The 20,648-nt window shown below is 42.9% G+C and overlaps 1 protein-coding gene across 1 annotated transcript in view; it reads left to right on the plus strand.

Annotated features, from left to right (window-relative positions):
* SARNP (SAP domain containing ribonucleoprotein) overlaps nucleotides 1-14,205 on the plus strand; it is a 47,836-nt gene extending 33,631 nt beyond the window's left edge. The window contains exons 10-11 of the mRNA XM_052640236.1: nucleotides 10,416-10,505; nucleotides 13,937-14,205. Coding sequence (XP_052496196.1) covers nucleotides 10,416-10,505; nucleotides 13,937-13,978 — 132 coding nt within the window. The 3' untranslated portion in view covers nucleotides 13,979-14,205. The remainder of the gene's footprint in view (nucleotides 1-10,415; nucleotides 10,506-13,936) is intronic.
* The last annotated feature ends 6,443 nt before the right edge of the window (nucleotides 14,206-20,648 follow it).

The following is a 20,648-nucleotide window of genomic DNA, read 5'->3' on the forward strand; positions in this document are numbered from 1 at the left end:
TTGGAGTTGGGAATGGGAATGAGATAGAACATCATCAGATCATGAGATGTTTTATAGGAGGATCCTTGGTATTGACGTTTGCAAACTAGCAAAGACCCTGTTTTTAATGAAATCTAAAGGTCCGTCTAGCCAACGCTATGGTTTTTCCAGTGGTCATGTATGGATGTGAGAGTTGGACTGTGAAGAAAGCTGAGCGCCGAAGAATTGATGCTTTTGAGCTGTGGTGTTGGAGAAGACTCTTGAGAGTCCCTCGGACTGCAAGGAGATCCAACCAGTCCATTCTAAAGGAGATCAGTCCTGGGTGTTCTTTGGAAGGAAAGATGCTAAAGCTGAAACTCCAGTACTTTGGCCACCTCATGCGAAGAGTTGACTCATTGGAAAAGACTCTAATGCTGGGAAGGATTGGGGGCAGGAGGAAAAGGGGATGACAGAGGATGAGACGGCTGGATGGCATCACGGACTCGATGGACATGAGTTTGAGTGAACTCCGGGAGTTGGTGATGGACAGGGAGGCCTGGCGTGCTGCGATTCATGGCGTCGCAAAGAGTCAGACACGACTGAGTGACTGAACTGAAAGTCCCTTGTTAAGATTTAGAAAATGTTAACTTCTTTCCTCCCTTCCCTTTCCTTTATTACTCTTTTCTCATATTTTTAAAGATAATATTTTAACCCATTACCTTCTCATCCCCAGAGCAGATTGTTGGGACAGATACAGAAATGTATTAATCCCTAGCAGTGAAGATACCTTATTGAGAAGGAGATCATATTTGAAATGCTTGGTGTCTGGGTATTAGAAAGTATTTATTGGGTGAGAAGTTTATTGAGGTATAGAGTAGAGGAGGCAGTTTTAGAATTTGTACTGTCCTGTTCATGCTTGGGTGTGAAATGTTTGAGGAGGAAGAGCAACTGGAGATGAACAGATCTGCAAGATGAGAGGTTTTATATGATGGATCTCTTTAGTGCTCTAAATGAACAAGCAAAACATGAGTCTTAAGACAAGAGCATCTGTTCTGTCTGTTCTCCACTTCATTGAAACTTCCTCTGTATCAGTTCTATAGAAAAAAACAAAACAAACAAACAAACAAAAAAAAACCTTTGTGTGCCTGAACCTGTTGGCCTCTCTCTCTTCCCCCACATGCCTGAGGTGTTCCCTGATCTTGTTTTGGCATGTTCTTCCTGTATGGAACTGCACTGGTAAGAGTGTCTGCTCCTCTATTTCAGTTCTAAGAGAGCAGCATGACTCGTGTCTCTTAAGAGTCAGCTGTGATTCCTTTCATTTTCCCTTCACATTCCTGCAACTGAGATAACCTGTTTGTAGGAAGCAAAAGCTTTTTTGGAAGGTCCCTAGTACTTTGGGGGAAACTTTGGAGTGGACTAGCCGCCTTATTTGGTTTTGTGAGGTTTTGCTGTTGGGGCTGGGAGATTGGGGAGTTTTTGTTTGCTTTGTTTTGTTGATCTGTATAGTCTCAAAGCTATTTGCAATTACTCCCAACTGTTGCTGCATGTAACAGTTACCAGGGGTCTCTTACAGTTCCCTAGGCTCTTCCTTTTGAGATTCAGATTTATTAAGTTGGGGTAAAGCCAGAAATCTGTCTTTTAAAATATCTCAGGTGAAAAGAAATTGTTTTCCTAGTGTTCATTGTAAATTTTTGAATGCTCAGGTAACTGTTGTCCTTCATTCTCTGTGTATTTTGGTTAAGACAGAATTCACTTCCCCTCAGAAGTTTTTAGCTTTCCTCTACTGACTTCTTGACATTTCTGCCAAGCTCTGCATCACTTAAGAGCAGCAGCTTCCTGGCTTTTAAGTGAGGGAGGTTGGGATTTTAATAGAAATTTGGCTTCCAGGGGTCTCAAGTGTGAAGCCTTCATTTCCTCCATGTTCCTTGCTTTGTCCTACAGTCAGCTAGAGCAAGACCGAGACGACCTCCTCGGGGGTTAGAGAAGAGTGGGGGTTGGAGAAGCTTGATTTGGACAAGAGAAAAAGTGATGGGAGCTGGTGACTCAGGAGAGTATTTGGTTCGGAGCTGTACTGGGGCTTTAGATACTGTAAAGATACGAGGAGATAAAGTTCCTGGTCATCTCTACTTCTGGTGTAACTTTACAGTTCTTTGGCACCCTTCTGGCCCTAGAAAGTTGATTCTGATCTTAATAGCTAAAAGATTGTTGAGAGTAAGTAAGATTGTAGTATTGGGAGATGTGTTTTGTGTATGTGTGTGGCAGGCAGTATTGGAGTATCTCTTTACTCTTTGTGTGCTAAGATCATGGCATTCCCGCTGCTAGTCCAGTCCTTCACTTTTAGTCCTGCTTAGGCTCTGTGCATTGGTCTTTAGGACCACCTCAAGTTCTGTGGACTGACTGGCATAAAGGCTCAGGAATAAACATGTTCAAATGAATCTCAGAAAGTGGGGCAGGGAGGTGACAGCTGTGTGTTTAAGCATTGAAGTGTTTCTGAGAAAAAAACCATCAGTTGCTGTCACTCACTCTTGAGTATGAAATTAGAAGCCCACTCACCCTGGAGTGTTTCATAACCTTTACCTCTGGGAAGTCAAGGCCATGTCATTATTAATCTACCATCGCCTGAAAGCCCCCAGGCTCTGCTTTTCATCCTGCCATCAGTCACATGGCAGTGAAAGTCAGGAAAGTCACCAAAAGGCTCCTGCTTTCCTTTTTGCCTTACTCTTACCTTACATTGGGGTGCTTCCCTGGTGGCTCAGAGGTTAAAGGGTTAAAGCGTTTGCCTCCAATGCAGGAGACCCGGGTTCAATCCCTGGGTCGGGAAGATCCCCTGGAGAAGGAAATGGCAACCCACTCCAGTATTCTTGCCTGGGGAATCCCATGGACGGAGAAATCCATGAGGTCGCAAGGAGTCTGACAGGACTAAGCGACTTCACCTTCACCTTCACCTACCTTACATTCCCTTGGAAAATCGGGTTGGCCTGAGAACTGTTAACATCTTAGTGTGGTAATTCATTTACAAAAAGAGGCAGTTATTTGGGTTTTTTGCAAACTGTGATCCTTACTGCTCACTGTCAGCCTCCTTTCCATCACTCCAAGGAAAAGACTTCTGAGAAAATAACTGTTAAAGAAGGATTTTTAAAAAGTGGCATGGTTTAGGTCCTGATGGGAGTATACATGAGACTCTTACCTTGAACAGTGTTGGATGTGAACAATAGCTCAGTCTTTAAAACAGCTATAGGAGAAGGGCCAATTCCAACTCAGCAGTACCTCAGCTTCCCTGAAATGCCCCTTTCTACTTGTAAGGATATATCTGGCTGAATTTAGATTGGAATTTCTGCTTCTCATACACAGTATAAGAAGGGATGATGTGAGTGAGCTGACCAGAAAAAAATACCTGGCTTGGTTAATTATTTTGGTTGCCTATCAGGATAGTAAGGATATCTCTTATTTGAATTCAGTAAGTTCTCTTGCTTTGTGTTTTAGAATTTACTGAGTTCAGGTTCCCTACATTAGCCTGGGTTATATTTGGGTCACTGTTGTTTTGTTTCTCCTAGTTTCTCTCTATGATCCAGAGTGACATCGGTAATAAGATTGAAAAAGGTGAATGCTTTTAACACAGAGCCCATTGGGTGCTAAATTAAGTCAAAATGGACACTTTTTGGTAGAGCAACACAGTAAACTTGAAACAGTATTCTTTATTGGATTCAGGATAAAATTAGTAAGTTTTGAAAAATGTTCACTTGAATTTGAATCTTGAAGACACGGGTTTTGTTTGGAAGATAGAGCTGGAACTCCATTTGGGTAGAGGTTTTATCTTTGGTACTTTTTGTCATAAAAAGAGGCAATCACTTTAGAAAGCATCTATGATATTCAGGCTGCCAGTTGTTGCAGCTGGTCCTCCACTTGGGACTTAATTTCTGGCTATGGTATATACACCGTGAAAACATTGACAGGAACTCTTAATTTGAAAATTCTAGGACTTCCCTGGTGATCTAGTGGTTAAGAATCCACTTGCCAATGTAAAGGACACAGGTTCAATCCATGATCTGGAAAGATGCAGCATGCTGGGGGGGCGACTAAGCCTGTGGGCCATAGCTACTGAGCCTGAGCTCTAGAGCCTGGGAACTGCAACTACTGAAGCCTAGAGCCAGTGCTCCTCAGCAGGAGAAGCCAGCGCAGTGAGAAGCCTGCACACGGGAACTGGAGAGTAGCTCCTGCTCTCCACAGCTAAAGAAAGCCTGTACACAGTAATAAAGACCTCCTGCAGTCATAAATGAATAAATACATGATTTTTAAAAAATGATAAACTTCTAGCTATAACCTTGTACTTCCTTCCCCTTTCTTTTTCCTTCTTGGGACATTGAGGGTTTTTTTTTTTTCCCCTAAATTAATCCCATTGTATTTAGAGAGGAATGAATTCTTCAAGGACCAGTAACAACCCTGTGACTAACTGTATTTCATCTTATCTATTAAGTTTCAACTCAGGATCTGGGTGTTTGATCTCCATCTCTCTCTCTCTCTTCTTTTTTTTTCCCCCCAGGCCTCAGCAGTGAAAGCACTCTGTCCTAATCACTGAACTGCCAGGGAATTCTCTGATCACCATTTCTCCTTTTTTAAATTTGTTTATTTGGCTGCACCAGGTTGTGTCGTGCCGAATCTTTAGTTGCAGCATGTGGGAGCCCTGACCAGGGATCGAACCAAGGCCCCCTGCATTAGGAGCAGAGTTTTAGCCACTGGACCACCAGGAAAGTTCCCCTGATCACCATCTCTTGATATCTCATGTTTCTCTCTCACCTCAATACTTCTGGCCCCTCCTTTCTGAATAGAAATATTTTCAAAACCACTTGCCAGGGACAGGCCATACATTTTACTCCAAATTTTATAGCAGTCAATACAAAGAGGAAAACAAAATTACACTATTTACAGTGATTACCAGGGCTTCCCTTGTGGCTCCGGTAAAGAATTCGCCTGCCAGTGCAGGAGGCGAGGGTTCAGTCCCTGTGTTGGGAAGCTCCCCTGGAGAAGGAAATGGCAACCCACTCCAGTATTGCCTGGGAAATCCCATGGACACAGGAGCCTGGCGGGCTACAGCCCATGGGATCGCGGAGAGTCAGATGCGACTTAGCAACTAAACAACAGCAACAGGGTTCAAAATAAAAATTAACAAGTTGCTCATCAAAAGCGTAATTATTATGGGCCTGGGATTCAGAAAGAAAAATTCCCCATGGATCCTCACAGTGCAGTAATATAATGAACAACGGCACACATCTTTATAGTCACTCAGTTGTGAATTTATAAATCCTGTGAGGTTAAGGATCTTTTTTTTTTCTTACTCATCTTTTATTCCCAATGCCAGAACATTGTCTGACCCAGAGTAGACTCTCAGTGGATATTTGAATGACTAGTGGATGAATGGTTTAATTTTATAGTTTCAGTGTTATTGACGATGTTGATAGAAACTGATGTGTAATTTATGAAAGCATTTCCTCAAGGGCCTTGAGAGCACCTGGAATTGGGTCTATAGCGTTAGAGGTCAAATCCTTGCTCAGTTCCCTTGGACCTTACTTTATATAGATATCTGTTTTGGTAGTCATTAATTGTTAGGGATGATGAAATCAGTAAAGGCTTGTAGCATAAATTTTCTTTTTTTAGGTTCCCAGGAAGAGAAGATGTAATAGTACCTGATGGAGAAGACTGGTTTTGCTGAGTTCTGTTCTGCTACACTTAACCCTAAATCTGATCCTCTGTCCAAATACCATTTGCCTTGCAACTAAAGGAAATTATTTTGTCATGTTGATAGTGAGTCTGATTCTTAACAACTTTTTTTTTTCTTTTCTAATTTTTATTTATTTATTGTCTACACTGGGTCTTTGTTGCCCTGTGCCAGCTTTCTCTAGTTGGAGGCTACTTTTGTTGCAGTGTGTGGGTTTCTCTTGCTGTGGAGCCCAGGCTCTAGGTGTACCAGCTATAGTAGTTTGCAGCACACGAGCTCAGTAGCTGCAGCACACAGGGCCTAGAGCTCGGGCTCAGTAGTTGTGGCGCATGAGCTTAGTTGCCCTGTGGCATGTGGGATCTTCTTGGACCAGGACTGGAACGGGACTCTTAACCACTGGACCACCTTTTAATAGCTTCTGATGACTTCACTTTTAGTGTGGAAGAAGGACGTTAGCTTCAGAATGCTGCTGATGGTCTCGAACTTTGTTTCAAGGACCAGAAAGAAGCAGTTGAAATAATGCCTAACATTTATTGAATATCTATATGGTAGTTCCTATGTACTAAGCATTGTCACAGATATAATTTGTACCTTGGGGCGATCTGGGATGTCTCAGTCTTTCATATCCATTGTACAAGGATTATCCAAGGATTTGCCAGATATGAAAGAGAAACAGGAAGAAAAATGAATTTTGAAAAGTTGACGATGTCTTCTAAAGAGTTCAGTTTGAAACTATCTTATTCCATGATGGAAAATGCAGTGATAGTGATTCATGAAAGCATTTGGCTTTATTGAATGTATATCATACTTTGTGCCTTTTGCTGCTTATATGGGCTGTCTCCTCTTTCACACAATTCTCTTTTTTTTATCTCCAAGCTTTTGAAAAGAAAAACAAGGCAGTTACTGGGAGATGTGAGTGAGGATCGTGTGTGCTAAAGTTATTGACGTCAGGCCTTTAAGTCTTGAGTGAGAAAATGGGGAAGTGAGGTGGATCAATCAGTCCAATGCCTGTGTTTAGTCAGTGAGGACACGTTTGTCTTCTGACTTAGGATGCAAGTTGTGTTTTGAGGAGTTTTCACTTGATAGCAAATAAGGGTGCTTCAGACTCCAGTAGTATTCAAGAGCATGCCTGGAAAGAAAAAGAATTTGTTAGTTGTTGAAGGTTTGTGGGAGGGAAGTAGGGGAGGGATGAAGAAGGGAAAGATTTGCAAATGCATATGACACTGAGCTGCCTGCAGATGCACGCCTTTTATGCACTTGAGCATGGCCTGGGGGAGCATTGGCCTGATAAATGCAGAGAGAGATGCATTTTGATCGATGTAATTTCCCTCAGATGGGTCTCACCATCCCACGAATCAAAACCTGTCAGCAAGGAGCTAAAGATGGAGTGAAGTTTATTGTACATTTGTTGCCATGTGACACTGTCACGCTAGAAGGGTCAAGTGAGAGAGATCATTAGAACTGTGTTGATTTACTGGGCCTGTTGTGCACTTTCCCTGTAGCGCAAGGAGGAAAGAGGCTTTAGGAAGGGAGCTGAGGGGCACTGGGTAGGGAAGGAAGAGCAGGCATGCACAAAATAAGTAAAACCCCCACTGGTCTCTGCGGATGAGGTGTGTACAGACTGTTCATAAAGGATGGGAGGTGGGGGCATCTGTATGGTTTCCCCCACCCCCTCACCTTAAAGCCCCTGGTAGATTTGGAGCAGATGCTCTGCCTGGATCTCCAGGAGAGGCACCAAAGGATTAAAAAAGGGATCCCAAGGGAAAATCCATAACTAGCCTTAGTGGCTAGAGAAATATATCTGTTCAACCTCACGCACCCTTCTTTTTTCTTCCCTCATTCTTTCCTCACCTTTGAGCTCAAAAAGAAACGGAGGAAATTTAATTTAAAAGTCAAACTCCCATTCTGGGATATACCAAAGTAGAGAACCAGAGGAAAAAATGTCCCACACATTCCAACTGGACACAGACTTTGTGAAGAGAATGGGTCTATGGTTTGTGCTGAGAGAATAGCTAGGTTTCAGCAGTAATATCTCCCTCTGTGATTTGAACTTGCTGAAATATCCCTGTGAATTGTGAAAGTCGCTCTTTCCTGTGTGACTCTCTGCGACCCCATGGACTATACAGTCCCATGGAATTCTCCAGGCAGGAGTACTGGAGTGGGTAGCTGTTCCCTTCTCTGGAGGTTCTTCCCAATCCTGGGATTAAACCCAGGTCTCCCACATTGCAGCTGACCCACTAGGGAAGCCTCAAGTATCCCTAGCACTGCATTGATTGGAAAAAATCCTGTGGTGGTAGTTCAACAAGATACGGTCTAGTCCTGCCTATGCCCAGAAAGGCTATGTTCAGTTCAGTCGTGTCTGACTCTTTGTGACCCTATGAATTGCAGCACACCAGGCCTCCCTGTCCATCGCCAACTCCTGGAGTTCACCCAAAATCATGTCCATCGAGCCAGTGATGCCATCCAGCCATCTCATCCTCTGTCGTCCCCTTCTCCTACCTGCAATCCCTTCCAGCATCAGAGTCTTTTCCACTGAGTCAACTCTTCACATGAGGTGGCCAGAGTATTGGAGTTTCAGCTCTAGCATCAAACCTTCCAAAGAACACCCAGGACTGATCTTGTTTAGAATGGACTGGTTTATTTCCCCTAAAGCTGTTTCCTGCTTGGCCTGGAGGCTTAATAAAATGGTTTGTTCATCTACAATGTTCTATAGAGATTCTCATTTTGAAATTTCCATTTATATCTCTTACTCACTTTTAGTAGTGGTAGATAAAATTAAGAAAAACTTCCTAGTGGTTTTGGTAAAGAAAAATATAGTGAGGCCTGTGTTCATTGGAACCCCTAATTCTTTTCATGCAGTTCAAAATATGGAATAGCCAATTAACCGAAATTAGAAACAAGTTCCTTTGAGAAAATGTTAAGTATGAGACTACTAATTAGAGTCCTTTCCCTAGATTCCTGGTTATGAAGTAGAGGCATCTGGTTGGTAGAAAGGGGATGTGATCTTAGCATTGAGCTAAGGGTCCTCGTGATCCTTCTTCCCTTGGAAATTAAGCACTACTTCCATTCTGCTACTATTCTTCCAAAGAAATGCTTATGTGAGATACCTGAGGTTTTGGTAAAGTTAAGAAGTAGGTTCTTGAGTAAAATGGCTTGGGTTCCATTACTGGCTCTGCTGCTTAACTGTTTGTGAGACTTGGGCAAGTTAAATCTCTCTAAACCTCAGATTTCTTACCTATAAAATGACCTGCTATGTATATCATAGTACCTGTTATCTTTAAGGTTGTTAAAACAGTTAAATGAAATATTGCATGTAAAGAACTTCATATAGTACCTGGCACATAGTAAGCACCCACACCCAAATAATAGTGGCTATAATACAATCATGATTATTTTAATTTATGATTGTTAAAGACAAGAATACTTTTTTCCTTTGAACCTGGCCCAGTGTTTTACAGTAGTTTAGATTACACTAATTATATGCCCACTGTGGATTTGCTGATGGTTATAATGAAAAAGGCAGACAAATATATGTAGGCAGTATTCTGTTCTACTAATACACTGTGATTAAGTGATGATAACTCATGTGTAGGATTCTTCAGTTCTTCAATAGCTACCAACTTTTCTTAGCTTCTTTCTTCCTTGCTAGAAGGCAGGTGCAGCACAAGGGAGAAAATGAACGTTTCTCAAGCTGAAAGAACCAAAGTAAGACTGAGAAAGTAGTCCTGACTACTGTGTTCAGAGAACTGGGCTAGTTAGACAGATTGAACACAGAAAGCTGTTTAGCTACCTTGCTTTTGACTAGGAGAAGGTTCCTCAGCGGAACAAAGACAACTCCATTGTTGGGCTTGAGAGTAAAGGTATTTTAAAAGTTCTTGTGTTTCTGTAGCTCTCTTGGTTGCCTTTCATTTTGACTCTGGTTTTTGGGACACTCAGAGACACACACTGCCTACTTACTGCAGGAATATGAACTTTTTTAGGCTTTTTTTTTTTTTTTTTAATCCAGCTCAGAAGCACCACACATAAGCTCAAAGTTTGTTTCAACACTTTTAACCTTACCTTCTTTGGTTACCTTTTGTAAATAAGGTCAAAGAAACTGTCCTGGCCCATGATGAGAATGTTATGTGTCTATGGAGTAGAGGGTCTCCTGGGATATCTGAGAGGATAGGATCTTTGTCTAGATATGTTAAGTTCTAGAATATGCTTTTAGGGGTGAAGAAATACCCAGGAATGCCACCTACTTTTAGATGTTTCTAATCTTAGGACTGGGCTTTTGATTACTGGTGACAGGCTATGAGAAGAAGGTGGAACAGGAAAAAATAACTGTTAAAGTTGGATAAAGTGGCAGAGTTTAGGTCCTGATGGGAATATAATATATATGAGATTCTGATATTGAACAGTGCTGGATATGAATAGTAGCTTTAAAATGCTATAGGAGAATTGTTGTTTTAGTTGCTAAGTCGTGTCTGACTCTTTTGTGACCCCCTGGACTGTAGCCCGCCTGACTTCTCTGTCTATGGGATTTCCCAGGCAAGAATACTGGAGTGGGTTGCCGTTTTTAGTCATTCTGGGGACATTATGCTATATGCTAGCTTGTTCAGTTTCCTGTTTTTTTCTGTTTCTTTGATCCTTAGTTCCTAACACAGGGTTGGCCAGTGTATAATCAATAAATTATAATTTCACTGGTATTTATCTTGTGAATGGAGGCTAGCTTGTTTCAACGCTTTTCTTTGTCCCTGAACAGTCGGAGGATGACGAAAAGCTGAAAAAGAGGAAGGAGCGGTTTGGGATTGTCACAAGTTCAGCTGGAACAGGAACCACAGAGGATACAGAGGTAAAATATACCTGGAATGCTTCACAGGGCCTTTGAAAGGAAAATGAAGACAAACAGAATGGAGAAACGTTTTATTTCCCTGCTGCTTCTTAGGTGCCTAAATGACAAGATTTTTGGTTCTTTGCTTGATATCTGTTTTCTGGATAAAGTGACCCTACTGAACTCCAGCAGTATACTTTAGTAATTTACTGTTAGAGCCAGTTAACCTAGTAGGAAAGAGCACAAGATTTTGAATCAGGTAAACTTGGTTAAGTGACTGTGCCACTTAGTATTACAATATATTACGTATAAGTTATAGTAACTTTTTGAATCTCAGGTTCATCATCTGGAAGGGGGGGATAATAAAAGGTACCTTGAAGCAGGATTTTAATCATGAAGTGATTCTGCATAAAATGTTTGACAGTATTTGTCATATTGTTAATTATTTATTAAGTAGCAATATCTCTAATTATCTCCAAGCAGATTTCTTTCATTATTTAATGCCACCATATTCAACCCAGACACAAATATCAATGTGCCTAACTTGCCTCTGAAATAGGACAGTTGGGCTCAAATGGGACCTTTTTTTTTTTTTTTTTAATTTGTTTTTGGCTGCATTGCACCGCATGTGGGATCTTAGTTCCTTCACCAGGGGTTGAACGCACACCCCCTGCATTGGAAGCACAGTCTGTAACCACTGGACCACTGGGGAAGTCGTCAAATGAGACTTCTTGTTATTATCATTTTCTTTACAAATGGTTTGTGCAAATGAAAGAACGGCTTTTGTTTGTCAGGACATACACATCCATATACTGGCATTCTTTGGAGTAACATTCATTGAGACCGAGCACTGGCAGACTGCTCAGGGCATTGACGGACAATAATCATTTGCTGGTTTAAGAGTATCTATAATAGAAACCAAGTGTCAGCAAAGGTGTACATGAACAGTTAAAATAATGATAGAAACTTCTTAGCTGATGAGGAATTTGAAATGTTGCTTCTTCCATTTAATCCAAATTTATTTTTTTCCATCTGTCTCTAGAGATGACCTCTTTAAATCTGTTACCTTACACACTCAAAATCTTATGGTCCCTATGAATAAACATCAGAGTCAGTTTTGTAATAAACCGTGAAAATTTCAGAATCAGATCAGTTTACATTCTTCATTAAGAAAAAACTAAGAGTTTGCATTCTTTGTGCTGCTAATTCAAAATAAAGCATTACCTGTTGTAAGTAAATGTCTGCCTGCTTGCTGGCTTGCCAGGATGAGCTAGAAATAGACTTGTTTTAATTCTGGTTAAAATTACCCCCTCTTTGGGACTTTCCTTGTGGTCCAGTGGTTAAGAATCTGCCTGCCAGTTCAGGGGACATGGGTTTGATCCCTGATCTGGGAAGATCCCAACATGCCACAGAGCAGCTAAGCTGGTGCACCTCAACAACTGAAGCCCACATGCCTAGAGCCCACGATCCACTACAAGAGAAACCTCTGCAGAGAAAAGCCCATGCACTGCAGCTGGAGAGAAGCCCCTCCTCACTACAGCTAGAGAAGTACATGCATGTAACAACAGACTGTGCTGCCTTCAGTAAATTAATTTAAAAAAATCACTCCCTCTTTGCCAAGAAAACTATTGTTAAACCAGGCATGCTCACTGAGTTGGTACATTTGACCTCCAAGATAGGGCAGATGAGGATTTCATTGAGTAGAAAAGAATAATGGCTTTTATTGGGGGAGTTAGTGTTTGTAAGGGAGTAGTAATGTTTGAGGCTAATGGAGTTTATATGAACCAGATGACTTTAATTTGATTCCAAAGAATTGTATCAATCCAGGTGCAGTGGGCTGGGCTTGTATGCACTCTGCTTTTTTTTTTGGCTATGTACCATATAGGATGTTGAATCTTAGTTCCCTGACTACGGATTGAACCTATGCCCACTGCATTGGAAGCGTGGAACCTTAACCACTGGACCACCAGGGAAGGCCCACTCAACTTTTCTTTTTTTCCCCTTAGAAAGCAGAAAATTAATGTATTCCAAAAGATGGCAGAAATAAGAAATCCATCCTGACAATAGTATAATATATTAAATACATTGGTATAATTCTGGTGGGACAGATTTTCCCTCTGAACGTGTTCTCCTACTGACTGCCCCACCAGAGTCTGTCATACAACAGGTTTTAACCACTGCTGATTCTTACGTTGTGAGCAGACAGGAGCCATCTTCAAATCCACAGATTCCAAGGAGAGAGTAACGTTATTTCTCAGAAGAACAGCACTTTCAGTCTTGGAAGAGGGCATAAACATTTTATAGAAGCAGTACAGTTTAGATTAAATAGGCATATCCATCAAAGTGTCAAAAAGGTAACAGGAAAAACCACATTGTAAAATAAGATATTCAGATGTTGTGTGAACGTTTAAGGCAGCTGATGGCCAAAGTGGCTGTGTTAGGGAAGGTAGCTTGGATATGGAGGTGATTTTACGTCTAGAGGAGTTCTCTCCCTGACCTCAGTGACTGAGCACTGGCAAACAGGTCTTCTTCCTCGAGGCCAGTGATACTTGTACCAGATGGTTTCATTTTTCAACTATGGCCTAAAGAGAGGGTTGAGTTGAGCCAGAACTGCAATCAGCCAGAAGAGGTAGCGGCATACTGAACAGATCACCAGCATAGTGATGGTAACTCCTCGGTTGGGACCTTTAGGGATGAACCAGAACACCAGGAAGCCAACAAAGCCCAGAAGAGGCTCATCACGATCAGCTTTCCTTTTTAATCTAAATTAAACCTCTGGGAATGGAATTTTGGGAAAGCCCCTTCTTTGCTGGGGACAGTGGTTAGAGTGAGAACTTGCACTGTTTCGTGAGTCACTTACATAAGAAAAATATCTTTCTCTTCCTCTACCCATTTTGTGCCCTCTCTCCAACGCTGACTCCTTTAAGAGATCCATGTTGGGGCGGCCCCCACTCCTCATTTATTCTGTTATCATTGAAGATTTATATGTCTTTCTATGGATTTGGAGGCCTAAGAAATAGTTGCTGATTGGGCCTAATTGCCCAGAAGGGCATCCGCTTCACATTCTCCATGATACAGTGTTGGTCAGCCTTTTGTCCTTTGAAATTTTCCATTTCCCCACTTACTGAAAGACTTTCCCCAGCCTGTTGAAGGATCCATTGTTTCCAGGCTAACTTGCTGTACAGCTGAGTGGCCCTCTCTCCTTTTGGAATCTTGGCTTTTCTAGCACTGTTCTCTTCTTCCTCCCCCGCAACCCCCACCACCTTCCACCAAACTGCCCTAAGTGGATAACTGGAGAGATTTAGACATTAAATCTCTGGCTGCCGGTTTAAGTGTGGCCTTCCCTCCTTCTTGGACCTTGTGATAGTCCATGTGAATTTGGATTAAAGCAGCCAGGAACCTGAGCCACTGTTGTCTTGCAATCTAATTTTTTTCTTATTGCTTCTTTATAGGCAAAGAAGAGGAAAAGAGCAGAGCGCTTTGGAATTGCCTGATGAAAAACTTTTGATGCTTTCTGTTCTCCAGTGGTTTCCACCTCTTTGACTCTTCCTGGTCACATATATACCTAAATGCACAGTTATGTGCCTAGGTCCTGCCTTGGAATGAGGGAGCATGTACCCTGGGTACATCTGTAAACTCCAGCAGCAGTTTGACTTATTGCAGTTCCAACTTTAAGGGTTTTGTTGTTGTGTTGTTGTTTTTTAATTATTATTTTGCTTGTTAATAAAAAAAAAAAAGAAAAAAGAACAATGTGTTTTCTCAGGTGCTCCTTTGAGTTCTTAGAGCCAGATTAGACCAGATAAGGAGATACTCACCAAATATTATAGAGAATTAGCAATAATGCCTTTATCCTTTAGAAAAGAGAACGAGGAAAAGGATTGAGTATGTGCCTTTAAGCCTATTTATTTCCGTCTCTTATACTCACAGGCATCCTTTTACTTCTTTATTCTCCATGAAGAGGCCAGGTTTCACCGTGAATCTTTGCTTCAACAGGTTGAAATGACCCATTAGAATAAAATACAATGGTGTAAGTTTTAGGAGGTGCAAAGTATATGAACACTAGGGTTAGAGATTAGTAGTCTATTACGGAATGGAGTGCAGAGTGCCTATTCTGGAGTCCAGAAAGGCCCTAATTTCAAGAGTGACTTAACTGGTTGCATTTGAAGCCAACATGTGGAATCCTGTTGGTTATGCAGTTCAGGAAAGCAGTTTCGCTGGGCACCCCCTTAGAACTAGAAGAAAGTATGTAGGGATTCCGAGTATGACAGGATGTCAGAGGTGCTAAAAATTATTGCCTAGATTGTTGGGAACATGAGCTGTAGACTAGAGCCTTCTATTTTCTGATCAAGCCCTACGCTAGTTTAGTTTGTCTTCTGTTGCAGAAATATGCTTTTGCGGTTTTGGTCGCAGTTTTTCTTGGATATTACTAAAATCCATTTTCCTTGCCAAGCCTCCTACTAGGATTTGGCTCTCCCTAAGCAGGGCTGCTTATTTGCATTTGAATTTCATGTAGATCTGAGACCTGATGCTTAATCTTTTGGACATGTTGGTATAGGGTTTCTCCTTTTAATCTTTAGTACTATACATCTATATAAGGTTGGGCTTTGTTTGGGTTTTGGTAGTAAAACTTAAGAACCTGGCACCTTACCTGAAGACTTTGGTTTCATGACCAGATCTCATGTTGCTGTGGTGTAATTAATTCATTGTTCCCGTTTCTACTAACACCTCTGTCTGGTTTTATAATTAATAGAAGATGTTTGATCACCTTCCTAACAAGAACCTCTTTCCACAAAGTCTCTTTGGTTCCTGGAGGACAGGGACCTAAGTTTAGATGCTTTAGGAAAACTGGTGTCTTGGGGAGCAGATGTAAAGACTGCTCATTTGTTGTGAATTTTGCCCCATTCTAAGACTTTGGAGAAATGTGCAAAATGGAAGGTTGAGTAAACTTCCTCCTCTTCTCTCTTGGGCTCTACTGTCTGCTTCCCTTTTCTTTAGGCCCTGATCCTAAAGCTAGCTTTTCCTCTTTTACTCTCTGAAGACGGAACCACAGAGAGAATTAGTTCAGTTTTGTATCTTTACAGAGATTATAGATTCAGTAAGGGTTTTCTACCCAAAATAAGAGGTAAAAGAATAGAGCAGATGCTCATAAAGAAGAGTGGAGCGCTAAGTCCTTCAGAAGTTTTCTTTACTTTGTCTCCTTATCCTCTGTAATGTTCCAGAAAGGTATTCAGACTCTGCACCCCATCCCCTGTCCCCAGGATTCTCTTCCTGAAGCCTAATCATTCTCCATACTTAACTCACTTTCCCCATATTTTTGACACAGCTATGTGTGAAAGTCGCTCAGTCATGTCTGACTCTTTGCAACTTCATGGACTATACAGTCCCTGGAATTTTCCAGGCCAAAATACTGGAGTGAGTAGCCGTTCCCTTTTCCAGGGAATCTTCCCAACCCAAGGATAAAACTCAGGTTTCTTGGATTGCAGGTGGATTCTTTACCAGCTGAGCTACCAGGGAAGCCCAGAATTGCTCATCAGGCTTGTGTGGGTTTTTTACTAGCCCTTTTCATCCTATTCCAGCAGCTGTTCTTAGGTTGATCAGAAGTGTCTCACCTCCAAGTCTGATCACCAAATCCTCCTCTTCCTGTCTCACTGTAATCATTCCATATATACTTTTCTGAGCATGACTAGTTCAGGATCCCTATGATTTTTACTAATTCAGTCCTAAAATAGTAAGTCCTTTGAGAAGCAGAACAGGCATCCAGCCTTGTAGTTCTTTATCTGGGATCCAAGTACCCTTGCTTCCTATCTTCCAGTCTCTTTAGTGTGGCTAATCCAGGATCCAGATGTAGTTGGCTAACTCCAGGCTGCTTTTCCCTGTTTTGAAGCTGTGACATTCTCTGCATACCTGGAAGCTCTTAATGAGGGAGTCTATAAAAGATAGGGAGAGAGCCAGCTTCCTCCGCTGTAAATCTGCACCTTTTTATGGTTCTCTAGGATCATTCTGTTTTTCTCCACCATCACTATAAACTGCCCTTCCCCCCACCCCAAATCCTGGGAATTTACTTCTGAAGATACAAGGCTAGAAGCTTCTGTGGGGGCGAGGGCTATTATAAGGAAGGAAGATGGGGATAACAGCGCTTCTTGGTGTTGAGTCCTGTTGCCATGTCTGACATGAGAAACAGATCAGGTGGAAGGAAAGACCTAAAATAAATAAGAATATAAGAATGTATTCTGTAATAAATGTTTTTCCCTGTTCTCTTTCATGAGGACCCCCTGACAGTATCACTCATCTCTGATTATTGGACGCCACCAAAATCTAATGTCCCCCTCTCTTGCAACATGTCAACACACTCATGTTTCCTTCCAAAGGGACTGAAAAATACCAAGTTTTGCGATTTTGGACTTCCATTGAGCCTAAAGTACTTCTAGCTTTCTCTTTATTTCTTTTCCTTTTTCAGTTATCCCTGCCTTTTTCTATCTCTCATATCTGTTAATAGAATGAAATATTGTATAGCAACTACTTCAGTATAATTCCTTGTTCTGCCACACTAGCTCAACTGGCTCCAAGACCCTGGGCAAATTATTTAATCATCCTTGACTCTTCAATTCTGTGCCAATAGCAACCTTATTGTGAAGGTTGCTGTGAGAACCTGTCATATTTATGTGAGGAGCATAGTTTGCTTATCATATATTGTAATCATTCAGTAATTAGCTCTTAATTTTACTTGGTGATTTATAGTAGAAGTACTTTCTTTTTCCTGAATAAGTTACAGCTAGAGGGTAGGGGGCTGAGTGTACTAGTTTGAGAGAATGTATGTGTGTGCATACCACATACGCAAATGCTTTGGGGGATTCTGAGAGTGAGAATAGGTGGGAGTCGTCCCAGTTGTTCCCTTACACCCAGCTCACTGACAGGAAAGCCGGCTTTGTGGCTGGGGCATTGACTTCCCAGCTCCTCCTCCACCATACACCAGAAGCTGTAAATGCCCCTGTCTGCTGGTTTTTAGCTTGGGGCCCCTGATGTGGGCAGAGACAAGGTATAGGGTAGCTACTCGTCCATTCGGTTGCAGATGTTTGAGGGTGAACATCATCTTGTAACTTGGTGTTCTCTCAAGGTAGGAAACAGTGGACCTTGGGTGTGGTGGGGGATCTGTTTTCACCAGGGGCACAGTGAGAGGTAGGTGTGGAGAGAGCAGCTCCTGGTGGGGAGGACAGCGTGTAGCACTTCAGTCCTCCCTGAGCTTGGTAGTTGGTCCGAGGTGGGGTCAGTCTGCCGAACTGCCAGGGCAGGGAAAGCACAGTGGCACACTGAACCCATATTGTCCCCCATTCTGGGTCAGATTGATGTCACAGGAACTTTCCTACTTGCAGTTACAGGCAGGATTCTTTTACTGCTCCCCCCACTCCCACCAATTTGTATGCCCTGGGAAGTGTGCTCCAGCGACACGGGAGACATTTTTATAGTAGAATGGAAGTATTTAAGATGCTTAACCATTCTTGGAACACCAGAAGTTCAAAGTTGGGTTGGTTTTGTGGATTTTGTTGAAATTTTGTTGCGAAAACCTAGGGTCATGGAACTGCAGGAAAATAGGATAGGTATTATCTGAATCATATCTCAAGAGGACTTAGATCTTCTGCTCTGTGGAGGCTGGGAGAGGGTCTTGTAATCTTTGGGACTGTTCAGGATCAAGCCTCCAGTGAAGAGTTGGTTTAGATTCCCTTTCTTGCCCATCCTCTGCCCAACCTTCCTTGGCTGCAAGCCCCAGCTCTCATCCCAAAGACCCCCATCTTCTTACTCCTTAAGCACAAAAGTTTCATTCTCCCTCAGATCCTCTGCTTCCTGGTCTCCGAGGTGTAAACATGGCGCTTGATTAGGGAGAAGAGCTTAACGCTGAATTCTAAATTCTTTGACTGCTTTTATTTTTCTTTTTTCAGGTTCAAGTGCTGGATTGTGTCATGTGACCATCCCAAAACTCAGAGCACCCTATGGCCATCTTTGCCCTCTGTCACATAACTTGAAAACTGCCTGATGGCCTTTTTGCAATAGTTCCCTTCAGGAAGCCTTGATCTCAGTGAAGAGGTCCTTTCCCGGCATTCCAGTGCCCCTGTCAGCCCCATACTCCTCAGACACCCTTAACAAACAAAGGCAATCACACACACGGTGTAACAAATACACAAAGTAAATAATAATTACACTAATTATGATCAGAGGGGCACTGGCCAGGTCCACACACATCATAAGGTGAGAAGGGTTACTAGTTCCCACTAGTTTGCTGGGCTATGCCTCCAAGCCTCTTTACCCCATGCCTCTTTGGGGGTGAGGAAGACCAGGGGAATGAGACTTCAACTCATAGGTTTATGTTCATAAGAGAACGACCTTCCCCCAAAGGTCTTTATTTGGTGGCATTAAAGGGGCATATTCTAAGTGTCTCCAAGTCTACTGCCCCAGCTCTCTAGAATTTGTAGAGGGAAGTCACCTGATGCCTATTGCCCAATCCCCACCCTGTGCCAAGATCGAGAGACATGGGCATTTGACCTTGGAGGAGGCATCTTCTGTTCTTCACTTCTCTGTTCCTTTCTTCCCACCAAGGAAATGTGAATGGCGTTGGTGGTCAGGTGCATCTTGTTCTCCAAGATTGGAGCAGAAGGAGTGATGAAGAACAGGGCCAGAGAGGAGAGACTGGGGGTCAGTACTGCTGCTGCACGGGAGGAGGCAAGTTGAAATGAGCCCTTGCCCTTTCCTGTACCAAAATACCTCATCTCACTTTTTCACTATGGGAATGGGAATAAGATGCCAAAATTCACCACCATCACCTTTCCAAGGGTGGTTACATACCTTTGCCCCTTCCACCAGCTGGGCCAGGCAGGAAAGTCATGTTCTCGGGAAGAACAAGCCTTCCGGGTCAGCTTTCCAGCTCAGGTTTTACTTGTGTTCCGTATTGTTTGCGTCAGACCCATGACTGCTGGCTCTACTCAAGAGTGCGTTTTGCTGAAGGTTCTTTCCCCCTCCACTCCTAACATCCTCTAGGCTCCTGCCTGGAGCCAAGAGGTCTGGAGGTGAGGTATGGATAGGGTATGGATCAGAAGATTCTCAGCTCCTTGGTGTCAGGCACTGTCCAGCTGGGAGGCAGAGGGGGACTTGTACTCTGAAGCCTGTGACTCCTCTAAGCCTCACATCTCTTCACCACTACTCTGGTGCCCTGGTTATCTGTCCCACAGCGAGAGGTATTTTATGTCCATAAAGTGCCCGTGGTAAGTGCTCAGAATTCATCTCTTGGCTGTGGCGGGTGCTGCTATTTTCTCGTTCCATCGAGGGGAAGAAACTGAGGCACAGTGAGTCCAGAGGAGGATGGGTCAGGATTGTGAAAGGAATGAATAGGCCCAGCTAGTGACCTGGAGTGGCAACCAGTCCCTGCCTGCTTTCTAGCTTTCCAAAGCAGGAAGTCTCCATCCTTCCCAACCTCTGCTCTAACTGGCCTTGTCAGATGCTTTTCCCCACTGTATCATCCCCTCCCTGCTGCCAGGTACTGCTAGATTCCAAAAATAAAAGATAAAATAATTATAGACACTCTGCTCCCTTGTTCTACCCCCTTCCACCCTGAGCTTTGGGGTTGGGGGACCGAAAGTTCCCCCTTCCAGAATCCCTTCCACCTCTGTCTGCTGGCTCTATTCCCTAGCCCAGAGCAGTGATTTGGATTCAAATGCCCTGTATCCTTCAGCCTCCCTACTCCTTGACCCCTCCTGACCCTTCGCAGACCTGGAGACTCTGGGCTGTCTCTACTCTTCTTTTTATGGACCTGAAGATAGAGGCAGGGAGCAGAGGCATTCCGCAGGCTCTTTGGTCTCTCTCTTGACTGGGGGGAATTTGGGCATAAGCAGGCCACACCTCTGCCTAAGGAAGTCAGTACCGAGAGGGTAGACCTGAGGGTTAGTTCTGTGGCTCTCATACAGATCCTGGATGTTGAGCCCCTCCCCACCGCCCTCCCCCCACCCCACCCCCCCCCAGCTCCTAAACCCTAACCTCTTACCATTTCTGTGACTGCTGGAACTCAGTTCAACCCATTTGGCTCAGGAAGTTTAAGTAGGGTGATTTGGGGTTGGAAACTTCCATGTCAGCCCTCTTGCCCTCTACTCCCATTCTCAACCCTGGAAGCTTTAAACAAGT

This window comes from Budorcas taxicolor, chromosome 5, assembly GCF_023091745.1.
Source record: "Budorcas taxicolor isolate Tak-1 chromosome 5, Takin1.1, whole genome shotgun sequence".
Classification (NCBI taxonomy): Eukaryota; Metazoa; Chordata; class Mammalia; order Artiodactyla; family Bovidae; genus Budorcas; species Budorcas taxicolor.